Raw genomic sequence first — 14,385 nt, forward strand, 5'->3', positions numbered from 1 at the left:
TCAACATAAACGGTACAGCACGATAACATGTGTAAATTTTTTGTTTATAAACGGGCTAGAACCATAGAGGTAACTAGAACTTAAAATTGAGGTCCACGTTTATTTATTTCATGTTGAGTCAAAGTTACTCAAATTCATAAATCCATTGCATTGACGTGTATACCAAGAAGTGATGAAAAGGATGAAAATGAGTATAAGTTAACTCAATTAGGAGAACAACGAACGAGCGTGCAGATATATTCTTGACAGCTGTCGCTCCTCGTTCGTCGGCGATTGACTTTGTTTTGATCTAAAGAATATTGACAAGTCATTTTTCCCAACTCGCTGTAAAACTTGGAAGCTTATCTGGATTTTCTCAGTAAATTCTGCTGTTTTGAACAGTAATTTGTGCTTACGAAAACGCAGCCTGGCCTTAAAATGCCCTTTCTCTACCTTGGTGTTCATTTGCCGTTCAAATCGTATCAGAAAATAAAGGTAGAAAATTTCGACTTGGACAACAAAACAGTGCAATTACGCGAAGAAGCCAGCAAGGCAATACGCGATTTTTCTGATGGGGATTTTGGTAAGTAGAACACGACAACAAAGTGAATTTCTATAATATTCATAATAATTTTCATTTTGCAGATTTAATCTACTGCGGAGACTTGCTACAGGACGATGATATTCTTAAAGACAAAGGAGTAGAAAATGGTTCTATGATTCATCTTATTCAAAGAAAGGCGGAATCACCAACTCCACAGGAAGTGCATAATTTTACGGAAGCGGATGTACAGGAGATATTGGGTTTATGGCGAACTGTAGATTCGTCTAACTTCCAGAAAGTTCGGCATCCGGAATTTATGAAGAATGCACTAGATGCCAACCCTGCGATTCGCAAAGATCTGTGGGCTTTATCTATCTTGAAAGATCCTATATTGCTGTCGTCCATGCAACAGCCTGAAACAATTCGTCGCGTAGCCGAAAAGCATTATATCCTAATTGAAGCTTCTCGCTCAATTGTCCAGCTACTCAACTCGAAGATGATTTCGAAGTCTACTACATTTTCGCCTACAATCGAAAGTGCACTGGATGACGCACTATCAGATTCGTCGTCAAGTGATGATAACACATCACCTACAACTTCCACCGGGGTTCGCTCGGCACGGCGTATCACTGCTGATCAGCTAGCTTCGGCTCTGGCAATTGCTGGGTCTTCATCATACAATTCTCTGTCGAATATATCTCAGAGGGATGCTGATAACCGCGAGAGCACCGATCAAACAAATCAGCCCTCTACTTCCAGTAGTGCTCCTGCTTCCAATCGCATAACGTCGTCTATGTTCATGGACGCCCTTACGGAAGTAATTCAGTCGCAACGACGATCCAGCACCAATCCAAACGAACCGGAACCGATGGACACGTCACCTTCATCTGGTGGTCCTGCGCCGGTCGCGGACAATGACGTCGGCGCTCAGACGCAGTCTCAGCACTCAACCTTGGAAGCAAGCCTCAGCAAATATCGTGCCGAAGTGGAACAAATGAGAGAAATGGGACTGACTGATACTGAAACGAATCTCCAAGCGCTGATCGTGTGCAATGGGAACGTAGAAGCTGCCGTCAATTTGGTGTTCAGTGGGATGGCCAATTAAATTTTACGAAACATATTCATAATCTTTACAATATGCCTATCCTGATAAACGGTTTGTAAACCCATCAAACTAATAAATCTTCTGATTAGTATGCATCCTTCGTAAAATGTTGCAAATTTCTTTATGGTACCTCAGTCGGCCCCATTCTCCAGAGTTACGATTTTTACTCAACTTTAATATATGTTCAATTAACCAGTTCATTCGAGTAGTTAAAATGATGATCACTCGAACATGGAAATAAAACTATCACCCATATTTTTGTTTTTGTTCAAACCGTAGTTTTCATACAATTTTTTTTTATTTGTATGGAAAAGCGGTCCGCATGCTAAATTGATGCAGTGATCTGTCATTTCAAGTTAGGTGGTTTTTTTTTCTGTGTTTATTACCTATAAAAACAAAACAGAGAAATAAGAGCGAATGCACATCTTCAATCATTCAGAATGTCTTGAGCCGGCGCCGGTGGTGTAGTAGTAAGCGTGACTGCTTTCTCACCCCGATTGGTCTGGGGTCAATCCCAGCCGAGGTCGGTGAAATTTTTCTGAGGCATAGAAATATCTGGTCACGTCTTCCTTCGGAAGGGAAGTATAAATCCGTTGGTCCCGGCCCATGTTGTTTGATTGGAAGGTGTGGAAAAGCTGCCTTCCTGCACATTCGATTGCCGTCAATGGCTGGCAATCGATCGCTCAAAAAATTCCACACGTTTGATCGCGAAGTGTTTAAACACTTGCTTTTTAAATGCACTATCATATTTACTTTAATTGTATTTCACCTTGGTTCAATGTGTTATACACGTTAATTTATAGTGTTTCAAACACTATCTATTCAAGTGTATTGCACATAGAATCACACTACTGTTGAAAACACATGAATTTAAATTGTTTTGCATTTCAATGCGATGTGAATTGCTTGCTCAGAAAGCTCAACATCGAAAACAAGACTTTATCCTACACACTAAGATTTTGTTTCCGTGTTCGGTAAATTTTACCGAAATCAGAACAGCTGAACGTTCGGTAATACTCTGACCTTCATTTTAAAGGCTATTGAATTTGAAAATTATATCAAAACATGTTCAACCTTGTTTAAAAGATCAAATCTTGTTATTTTAGTGGAGATTTAGTTTCAAAGTAGCTGAAAAGCAATTGAATTGAATTGCACAAATTACCGAAGTCGACGATAATTTCTAAGTGTGTATCAACACGACTCAAATATGAGAACAATCGTGGTACAGTGAGATCGAACGAAGACTCCGGCAGCAGCACACCCCAAAAGTCCATGATCGAATCCCAAATCAGACCCATCAAAAAGATATATGAAAGCTCTGGCCTCTGGCAGTTTTGTTTATATATTTGTCGATTCATTTTTAGAGTCGGTAAAGTAGAATTCGATAAAGTAGAATATTGAACTATGATGTGCAAAGCTATTGATATCACCAAATGAGGCACATAGAATCCAAGTGTGTCACAATTCAAATCCACAGTGTTCAGGCATGATTCATACACAGAAAAAAAAGTTGTTGAATATTACATCCAAACTGCTGCAACCAGGTCAATCCATCGGTTGTGTAATATAACGTTGTACGATGTACATCGATTTTGCGAACAAAATTACATTCATTGATGTAATATTGTATCTGCTTTTTGCTATTACATCATTATTTCATACATCAGCTTGAATTACATTCAGGGTTGCTTCCACTCACTTGCTAGAAAAAAATATTTTTGGAATTATGCAATCATTAGATGTTATAATGCTATGTTGCACTTGTAAGTAAGAAAAAGAGGGTGTAAGGTATGTGCTTGACTCATAAAACCTGACAATTTCGCTTTGAGAGCGTCACAATCAGCGATCTTATGATTCGTGAGCGTTCACTCAGAGTGAGCGCTCACGAGTCGTAAAATCGCTGATTGTGACGCACTGAAAGCAATATTGACAGATTTTATGTGAACATATACTTCATGACCTCTTCTTGTAACTTACAAGTACTAATTAGCATTTAACTATTTCATGATTACATAATTCCGAAAAACATTTTTTTTATAGCAAGTGAGTGGAAGTAACCCTGATTACATTGATCGATATTACATTTTTTTTGCTGTGTAGCATAAGATTCACACATGAAATGGGTGTGTTTCACAATAAGCGCAAAATTAAGTGTGAGACACATGATGATGTCGTAATAAAGGAAAGAAGATGAAGAAGAAGAAGAATGTATTTTGAGTGGATACATGGAGGCAAAGAGGAGAACACCAACCTACATGTGCCTAGGACCATCCCCTCGGAAGAAAAAGATGCAGGTGGTGTTCGGGAAGGATTCAAACGATGCGATAACATTTAACATTGATACACGAAACGAAAATCAATTATTTTATTCATGTGTTTAACTTATACATTTTTGCCAAAACATCAGCCTTATACATTCCATAGGACCACATAGGTCCTATAAGAATTCATAAAAGGTATGTGTGACCACTTATATGATGATGATGTTGTTTTTCAAGAAAATGCGAGTTTTGCGGATGTTGTAAAAAGACATAGTCGTGCTAGTCAAAGTAAAACTAATAGTAACAGTAATAGTAAAAGTAACAAACCAGATAATCGTAAGACTCGTCCGGTCATTGTGATTAAACCGAAAGAGTCCAAACAACCTTGCGAAGATACTCGTAAGTTTTTGAAAACTCAGTTGAATCCAAAAACACACAAAATCAGTAATTTTAGGAATGGTAAAGATGGCTCCATTATTGTTGAGTGTGCAACAGGAGCAAACGTAAGTGATGTAAAAAATGGTATTGAAAGCAATCTGGGTGAAAAATATAGTGCTGTTGTTCCCACTTCGGTGCCAAGATTAAAAATAGTAGGCATGAGCGATCAGTTTTCCTCCGATGTCTTTATTGACTACTTAAAAAGTCAAAATGAAGACATCGCTATTAATGATGTAAAAGTAGTGAACATGTTTGAAAATCCACGCTTCACTTATAACAAGTTTAGTGTTGTAATTGAAGTCGATGTCGAAACTTATAAATGTTTGTTATGTGCGAAAAAACTAAATGTAGGGTTTGATCGGTGCTCGATAGTTCCCGCGATTAATGTGTTGAGATGCTTCAAATGTGGAGAATTTGGACACAAGAGCATGGATTGCAAAAAATGTGATAGATGCTCTAGGTGCAGCCAACAACACAAAACGTCGGAGTGTACGTCAACTGTATTGAAATGTATTAATTATTTGAAAATGAATAAAGAACGAAAAATGAACTTGGACGTCAACCATGCCGCATTTAGCTCGGAATGTTTGCTCTATAAAAGACTTTTTGATCAGAAGAAAAGCAGCTTGCGTTTCAATAAATAGCAGCCAAGTTCCAGGAATGTGAATCAATTCGATTTTTTATACTTGAATATTGCGGGGTTGTCAACAAACTACGTAGCATTACGTCAGATTGTTGAGGAAAAACGTCCTCTTTTAGTTTTATTATCTGAAACTCATATTGTAGAAACTGAAGCTTTTGATCAGTATAGTATTCCGGGATATATTGTTGCTGCTTGTTTATCACATTCTAGACACACTGGCGGTGTTGCTATTTATGTCAAAGAATCAGTTCAATTCAACCTTCGTACCAACGAAGTTATTGATGGCAACTGGTTCTTGGGCATTACAGTTGTACGTGGCATGAAGACGGGTAATTATGGTGTTTTGTATCATTCTCCCAGTTCTAGTGACCAGCGTTTTGTTGAAGTTTTAGAGAACTGGCTCGAGACATTCCTTGATTCTAGTAAATTAAATATATTGGCTGGTGATTTTAATATTAATTGGCGTGATAACCATAATTCGAATCATTTGAAGCGTTTAGCTGAGTTTTTTTTAATTTAAAGCAAACGGTTAATGAATATACGCGTATTTCCAGGCACAGTAGAACTTTAATTGACCACGTTTATTACAATTTTGATTCCATTTGTTCAGTTACGGATACTGATTTGAACAAAACCGATCATGAGACTTTAGTGATTAATGTCTTAGACCATGTTAACGATAACGATAATTTTTTAAAATTGAAGTGCTGGAGGAAATATTCGAAGCAAGCTGTTTCAAACCTTGTTGAGAGAAGCCTGGATTTTCCATTCGCGGACGGTAACTTAGATGAATCTACAGCTGTTCTTAATAACGCTTTGAAAACGTGTACCAATCAACTAGTTGAGCAAAAGTTTGTTTCTTTGAAAAACTCGAACAGCTGGTACAATTTGGATCTTTTGCGTCTTAAACGGAAAAGGGACAAATGGTACAAAAAGTTTTGTAGATCTAATAATGACAATCATTGGACTAGGTACACAATCGCGCGTAATAAGTATTCACAATCGATAAAGAAAACTCGTTGTGAATATGTTCAAAGGAAGATTGATCAGCATCAAAACAACAGCAAAGAGTTATGGAAAATTTTGAAATCTTTATTAAAACCTAGTAATTGCAAACAGCGGTCCATAACTTTTAATGGCACATTATAACAGTCAGAACAAGTAATTGCATCTAAGTTTAATGATTATTTTGTCGAAAGTGTTTCATTGATTAATCAATCCATTGAATTGGTCGATGAACCTGACGAAATAAAACAGCCAGTTAATAGTAGTTGCAGATTTGAAGTTTTTCACCCAATCACATTAGATGAACTTAGAGTTATTTGTTTTTCATTAGGAAAATCGGCTGGAGTAGATAATGTTAATGCTAGAGTTATTCAAGATTGCTTTCATGTCATTGGCCACATCTTTCTGGACCTTATTAATAAATCATTGCAGAATGGACATGTACCACAAATTTGGAAGGAATCCTTAGTGGTTCCTATTCAAAAAGTTGCTGGAACGATTAAAGCCGAAGAGTTTCGTCCCATCAACATGTTGCACACTTTAGAGAAAATCTTAGAACTTGTTGTTAAAGGCCAGCTGTTGGAGTATTTGAATAGCAACTCTTTGTTGATACCAGAACAATCGGGATATCGGGAAGGGCATTCTTGTGAAACTGCATTGAATTTGGTGTTAGCAAAGTGGAAAGACAACTTGGAGCGTAAAGATACTATTGTTGCTGTTTTTTTGGATCTGAAACGCGCTTTTGAAACAATTTCTAGGCCCTTACTGTTAAGTACAATCAAGCGCTTTGGAATTACGAGTACTGCATATAAATGGTTTGAAAGCTATTTGTCTGACAGAACTCAACGGACTGTTTTTAATGATTCTGTTTCCAGTCCCGTGGGGAACAACCTTGGAGTGCCCCAGGGAAGTGTATAAGGGCCCCTTTTATGTATTATGTATATTAATGACTTGCGACGTGTTTTACGGTTTTGCGACATTAATCTTTTTGCAGATGATACTGTGTTATTCATTGCAGCTAAGGATTTAGAAGTTGCCGTCTCACACTTGAATGAAAATTTGCAGTATCTAAGTAGATGGTTGAAGTGTAAGCAGTTAAAATTGAATACAAGTAAAACTAAATTTATGGTGATTTCGCGGAATCGATTAAATGAGAACGTCTCTGTTGTAATTGATGATGAGACTATTGATCGCGTTCAGGAGATTAAATATCTTGGCGTGATTATTGATGACAAACTTAAGTTCAACTCTCACATTGACAATGTCATCAAGAAAATTGCCAAGAAGTATGGAATTCTATGTCGATTGAAAAACGATTTAACTATTGCCAGTAAAATACAGCTATACAAATCAATCATCTCTCCTCATCTAGACTTTTGCCCATCCATTTTATTTCTGTCCAATGCAACACAAATATCGAGATTACAGCGTTTGCAGAATAAAATAATGCGTTTGATTTTGAGATGTAATAGATTCACTTCCTCAACTTTGATGCTAGACGCCTTACAATGGTTGTCGGTGAAGCAAAGAATTGTATATTTGACTATGGTGTTCATTTTTAAAGTAGTTAACGGTTTGCTACCTCGATATTTGTGTGATCGAATTGAAAGAGGAAGTGACTATCATAGATATAATACTAGAAACGCGGATGAAATAAGAACACCACATTTCTTGACTTCACAGAATTCATTATTTTTCAAAGGAATAAATGTTTTCAATTCGATGCCTAGACACATTAAACGTTCAACAACATTAGCAGAATTTAAGAGACATTGCATTTCACACGTTAAAACTGTCTTTTGAACGGTTATCCAGTGATTTTTTTTTATGAATTGACAAATTATGTATCTTGACGAAGTTATTTTTAACGGATTATTTTGTATGGATAGCTGTTATAACGACTTTTTAATAATTATTGTAGCACTGCGAAAACTATTGTGTTCGCCACGATAGTGATGATGGATTTTTGATTTATGATTTAATAGTAGTAGTAAAAAAAATAGTAGTCTACAAAGGTTTGAGCCTCGCGCGCGTATTACGAATATAGAGGACTGAATTTAACATTTGATAAAAAAAGGCAATTTTGAAGCTTATTTTTTTTTTTCCTTTGGTTTGTTTTTTCCGTCGATCTTGTTTTCCGTGCTGAGCACCAATGCTACCGACGTGCCAGAAAGGCAGCTCCCACACCTGGACCCTACCTATCGACCCATCAACTCATGAACCGGGGACCAACGGCTTTACTTCCCATCCGAAGGAAGGCGTGATCAGAGATGTTATGCCTCAGAACATCCCGGCGGCGCCGACTGGGATTGAACCCAGGCCTGCTGGGGTGAGAGGTAATCACGCTTACCACTACACCACCGGCGCCGTTGAAGCTTATTTGGAAGATACCTTGAGTTAGTAGTAAGTTTTCTGGCAAATGTTGGGGGTTCGTGAGCATTCCTGACATTGCTGAAAATTATGATAGCATCAGATTGCGGGGTTACTAGTGTAATAGGATGCTTTGTTGATTGTTCATTAAAGGCCCAAGCGCAATGACGGCGGAAGCGTGAAGCAACTGTAAACTCTAGAGGGAATTTATATCTGTAACTGAAACCAGTTCGATTTTGTTTGCCAACCTGGTTAAAATATCATATTTAATTATCTTAAAGATAAATCGTCCAGCTCAAACCTTTGTAGGGGCAAGAGGTGGGACCATCATCATCATCATTTGACACATGATCTTCCTTAACTTTTTGCAAGGCGTCTGCTTATTAGTTGACTTATACATTTTATGAATAATCAGCAATAGATATTTGCCAAAAAGTATAAGGAGATTTCTATCCGTGTAGATAGTAGAAATGGTGATAAGAAGTTTCAGTACAATATCCATTACTGTAGAAGCTCTGCGGTTTGATGGAAGAGGAAATCAATCAAATCAGACGGAACCGAATATTTGTTACTATCCTTCATGATATCATTGAGTAAAATTCCGCCATTGCAAGCTGGAACTAATTTAGAGCGCCTCATTGTTTCAATGTGTCATCCTTTCTCAAGTGGTTAAAAGTAATAAAGCTAACAATTTACCATTACTGTACTTCCTCTTTACGCTTTCTTAGATCGATATTTTCCAGCGGCCCGCAGAATAAATTATTAAATATTGACCCTCTGTTGGAGTCGCAAAATCAATCACCATTGGCGTAGCTAATGGGGGTGCCAGGGGGACCAGGCCCCCTCCAGAATTATCTAGGCCTCCACCAGAATTATCTAGGCCCCTCCAGAATTATCTAGGCCCCTCCAGATTTATCTAGGCCCCCTCCAGAATTACCTAGGCCCCCTCCAGATAAATTGTCTAGCAACGCCAATGTCAATCACATAAAAAAAAACTAGGCGAAGCCGGAAGCATGTGTGTAAGAGTGAAAGAGATGAAAAGGTCCATCAATATTTTTGTTTAAATTTGCTTCTTTCAATGTCGATAAAGTAAGAACATGCAATTACTTTTACTCGGTTTGACATTTCTCTTCAGGTCTAATATCAGCAATCGTAAAAGCTCTTTGGAGACTCAACTCAAGCATTATTATACCGGTGAACACTCGTGTTTATTTCAGTTACCGGGGGACGTAATTTGTGATTAGCCCCGGTCCCTTTCAAATTGTATCATTATTTATGTACGGTCCTTATATTTGAAATGACGTTTCACATTCATCTAGTGATGGCTGATTTTCATTCGAATACTCGATTAATCGATTAACAAACCGAAAAGTAAAATATTTGTAATCGGTTATATCATGCCGATATAAGCATTAACTTCTCCAGAGGATCATCACCGATCTTTTCAAACATGTGCTGCACTCTCATTGGTGGAAAAATTACAGCACAGCGATCAAAAAATAATCGATTAGTTGTTAATCAAGTAATTAAAACTACAAGGGACAGCCCTATGGGGTTGTAAGCAATGGTGACGTAGGACTACGTGGTCTTAAACGCTGTCCAGACTGGAGAGTTATAACATGTTATAACGGTTGTCAAATAATTGCAACCCAGAAACCACCATCAAGATAGCGCTATAACATGTTATAACTCTGTAGTCTGAACAAGGCATTATATAATAAATCTTATTTGTTAACTGCAGCAGGAGCTTGTGCTTTGTGTAGGAATAGGAATTTGAGCGGGGTTCTCTCTGTTTATACTTTTTAGTATGACGCACTTGAAATAGATGGCCCACAGTGACTCATGAAGAGCTACTGATTTTAATCAATAGCTGTGCGGCTTTTTCCTCCTTCTATGGATGGTCATGAGGGCTGCAGCTCGCTACTAGCAGGCAGCCTTTCGTTGGGTACTGGAGAAGACCACCACTCACCACGCGGTGATTTAATAAACATCGTTTGGTGAGGCTGGATGGAATTCAACTTTGAAATCTGTGTTAGGGAAAATCGCTTTTCACAGGTAATCGGTGATAATTTTAATTATCATAGCAACAGTTGCACATTCGTGCAATTTTGAATAGTGACATTTTGAAAAATGATAAAGTCTTAAATTTTACAGATGCGTAGAAATATTTCTGATCGATTGGTGATAAAATTATTGAAATTGGTTCAGGGGCAGCTGATTTACTAACGTTCAAAATCTTTCATAATTTTGTTACATGTTTCATTTTTGGTTTTCACAAAGTGTACCTTCATATGGAAATCACAGACGTAGTCTTACGTTAAAAAATGGGACATCTCTGATTTTGGTGTGATTGTTTTGATAAAAAAAAGTGCGCCAAATTTCATCTCTACCGAGGGGGCAGCAAAACCACAAATTACCTTGCATACGGAGGGTATTCATTGGATGGAAGGGACCGTGAAATAGGACACTAAAATAGAAAGTTTTTCTTCCGACTGTATCATCTTAGTATTCTTCTTTGATTATACTGGACGATTATTTCGCCTTTTTCGGTCTTACAGCAGCATGCGAGAGATCTATAGAGCTGGTCGGTTTTTAATGATAGAAATTCTATGTGTCCATAATGCTGACGGAATGCAACTTTAAAGTACTTGTTGGTTACTCGGAAGAATGTAGCCATCTTCCCAAAACACCATCATTCTATTTTTGTTGCCAACTGATGAGGACTTGCTGACGAGCAATGGAGAAAAATTCGTTGAAGGCAATTTGTCGCTCAAAAATATCGCGTTCCATAGCCAACGAGTCCGCATGAAGTTTTAGTTTAGTATTGTTCTTTGGTTTTAGTGTGATAATTTATTAGCTAGAGAATGGTCTTAGAAGAGGATAGGTAGATAGCTCATGAACAAACAGGGAAAACAATAAATTATCTGATATTTTCCTTCCTGTTGAGCATGAGTAGTTCTTTCAGAAGGAAATATTATCTTCTTTACACAAATTTAGAATATTTTCATCTTAATGTCGGAATATTGGTGGAAAACTACTTTACAAAGAAATGTCTCGATAGAAAAAAAAAACATGTTTTGAATCTTTGCTCGAAGTTTTCTCAAGAACACCCAGAATACAGTAACATGCGTCCACCGACAGTAGGGTGGTTCAAAATATGAATGGGTGAATTTGATCATTCTACCAAAAGCTGAACTCAATTGGTTTCGATCTATCCTTTGAAGATTGTAATGTATACATGGGGGAAGTGGAACTTGGGGGAAAGTGGGAACATGGTCTTGTGTGACAGAAATATTATAAATTTTATCTAACAATCCTAATGCTAACAAATGTGGAAGAAACTCGAGCAAAAGCCCAAATTTAGTAATATTTTACAAACTATAATGATCTTGAAATCAAATATAATCTTTTATATGGTAATTTTCCGATTGTTGCACACCTCACATTGTTTACTGACGTTTACCAATCATTGTGATATGCTAATCAGTGATCAAATTTTGATTGATATAGGGGAAATGGATGTAAACTCCTATCCATATCCACTGTTTGGCATATAAAGAAGGTACAATTGTTAAGGTGGCACTCTTGCCCCACCAGACCCTAATAATGCTCAGTTGTAAGATAAGCTATTATTAGCTCAAAATTAAATTAAATTAAGTAATCTTTACAGAAAATTTTTGGTTATTCTTTTATCTAACGATCAATTGCAATACATCTATCAGCCATGTTAAATTTCCAGAACAAATATTACGATCAATAATTGGTCAATTTTGCAGAAATTGTTCTATGGCAATCAGAATAAATCGATTCAATAATTCTCGATGGAAAACTTCGATATTTTCATGTTATTAAGGCTCTGAACCATTTGGTGGATTATTTTAACTTTTGGTTAAAATTTGACAGATGAAAAGTTATCGATTAACCCTGCTATCCGAGCATGGTTATTTCTGACAGACAAGAAGTTAAATTTTGACAACCGTGGCTCGAAAACCGGTCGTTCGATCACACGGGGATTTTCGAACATAGAAAATAACTTTCGAAATGTCACTTATAACCACGAGTTAAATTTAACTCGCCAAATGGTTCACAGCCTAAATAGACTAATTACAAGTCTTACTTACCCCATGCAATTCGCAAACGTGGGATAAGTTGGATCCCGATAGAAACGGAACTTTGAAGAAGCATTTAAACTAAATATATATTATATGAGTTATAGAATGGATGCATTTAGGCTCTAAACCATTTGGTGGATTTTTTTAACTTTTATGGTTAAAATTTGACAGATGGAAAGTTATCGATTAACCCTGCTATCCGAGCGTGGTTATTTCTGACAGACAATAAGTTAAATTTTGACACCCGTGGCTGAGTTCTTCTCATAAACCGGTCGATCGACAGCACAGAGATTTTCGAACATAGAAAATAACTTTCGATATGTCACTTTTAACCACGAGTTAAATTTAACTCGGCAAATGGTTCACAGCCTTAGATTATCTTACAGAACTTTGCATGATATACACTCATTAAAAAGTGATATTTTGTTAATTTTAGTGATTTTGACGGATTATCCTGAAATCAATGTAATAAAACGCCCAAATGTTTCTCCAATTTTTGTTTGATTATGTGCAAATTAAACGGAAATACTTATTATTTTTTTAATTTCACCAACAGCAAGGCTTTTCACGGCAATATTTATGTTGCCTGTGATTTAATGAAGATGTTTTTCAATTAACTTATGCGGTTTTTCGTCACAGAATTCCAATGTATATGTATTATTATCTAGACCCTGATGAGTGCATTAATTTGTATCTCCTGAAATTTTAACCGAGTTTTTCCACTTTCTTTAATTTATAACTTGAATTCAGAGTCATAAAATTGTAGATCCTAGTCATGTCAAGTAATCAAACCATCCCACTTACCCCATATCCATACCCCATATCCGAGGGAAGTGTTTTTTTTTTAATTTTTTAACTGCCTTTTGTTTTGGGACAAGTTTAATTATGTCCAATGATTAAAATCTGATAAACACAATTTGGATGTAGCAGGCTCTAAAGAAAACTGTTGATTTTTCCGAACTCACATCTTCCAGTGTACTTTAAATATTTTGTCATATGTATTTGCCAGGCTGGTGGCGAGTTTGCCATCTAATGAAAATTCAAATCAACAAACATAAGGCTAAATTACATCCCGTAACCCTACTGCAATTATATAAGATATTTTGCAGACGAACCGAGGTACTACTGTACACGAATGTTTCTCCAATTTTTGTTTGATTATGTGCAAATTAAACGGAAATACTTATTATTTTTTTAATTTCACCAACAGCAAGGCTTTTCACGGCAATATTTATGTTGCCTGTGATTTAATGAAGATGTTTTTCAATTAACTTATGCGGTTTTTCGTCACAGAATTCCAATGTATATGTATTATTATCTAGACCCTGATGAGTGCATTAATTTGTATCTCCTGAAATTTTAACCGAGTTTTTCCACTTTCTTTAATTTATAACTTGAATTCAGAGTCATAAAATTGTAGATCCTAGTCATGTCAAGTAATCAAACCATCCCACTTACCCCATATCCATACCCCATATCCGAGGGAAGTGTTTTTTTTTTAATTTTTTAACTGCCTTTTGTTTTGGGACAAGTTTAATTATGTCCAATGATTAAAATCTGATAAACACAATTTGGATGTAGCAGGCTCTAAAGAAAACTGTTGATTTTTCCGAACTCACATCTTCCAGTGTACTTTAAATATTTTGTCATATGTATTTGCCAGGCTGGTGGCGAGTTTGCCATCTAATGAAAATTCAAATCAACAAACATAAGGCTAAATTACATCCCGTAACCCTACTGCAATTATATAAGATATTTTGCAGACGAACCGAGGTACTACTGTACACGAATGAGCAGCATGTACCTACAGCAGAATGCCTATAAACTTGAAAGGCAAGGCCGTATGCAGCTGCATACAAATAACTGCTGAAGACGGGGAGCCTTCGTATTGATTCGATCGTGGGTGAAAGTATACCCTCACTAGCAAG

General features: G+C 36.8%; 1 protein-coding gene across 1 annotated transcript; it reads left to right on the plus strand.

Moving 5' to 3' along the window:
- Window positions 1-281: 281 nt before the first annotated feature.
- Window positions 282-1,721, plus strand: LOC135708728 (ubiquitin-like protein 7). The gene is made up of 2 exons (XM_065230838.1): window positions 282-562; window positions 625-1,721. Exons 1-2 carry the CDS (start codon window positions 418-420, stop codon window positions 1,626-1,628), a joined length of 1,149 nt encoding a protein of 382 aa, XP_065086910.1. The 5' UTR covers window positions 282-417; the 3' UTR covers window positions 1,629-1,721.
- The last annotated feature ends 12,664 nt before the right edge of the window (window positions 1,722-14,385 follow it).

The sequence above is a fragment of the Ochlerotatus camptorhynchus genome, unplaced genomic scaffold (assembly GCF_037179485.1).
Source record: "Ochlerotatus camptorhynchus isolate MF236.1 unplaced genomic scaffold, CSIRO-AGI_Acam_v1.1 ptg000333l, whole genome shotgun sequence".
NCBI lineage: Eukaryota > Metazoa > Arthropoda > Insecta > Diptera > Culicidae > Ochlerotatus > Ochlerotatus camptorhynchus.

Bases quoted from the DNA above. Each gene is read 5' to 3' on its own strand.
- LOC135708728 (XM_065230838.1), top strand. From the start codon at position 418: ATGCCCTTTCTCTACCTTGGTGTTCATTTGCCGTTCAAATCGTATCAG. The intron at 563-624 runs GTAAGTAGAACA...TTCATTTTGCAG, and splicing joins TTTTTCTGATGGGGATTTTG to ATTTAATCTACTGCGGAGAC.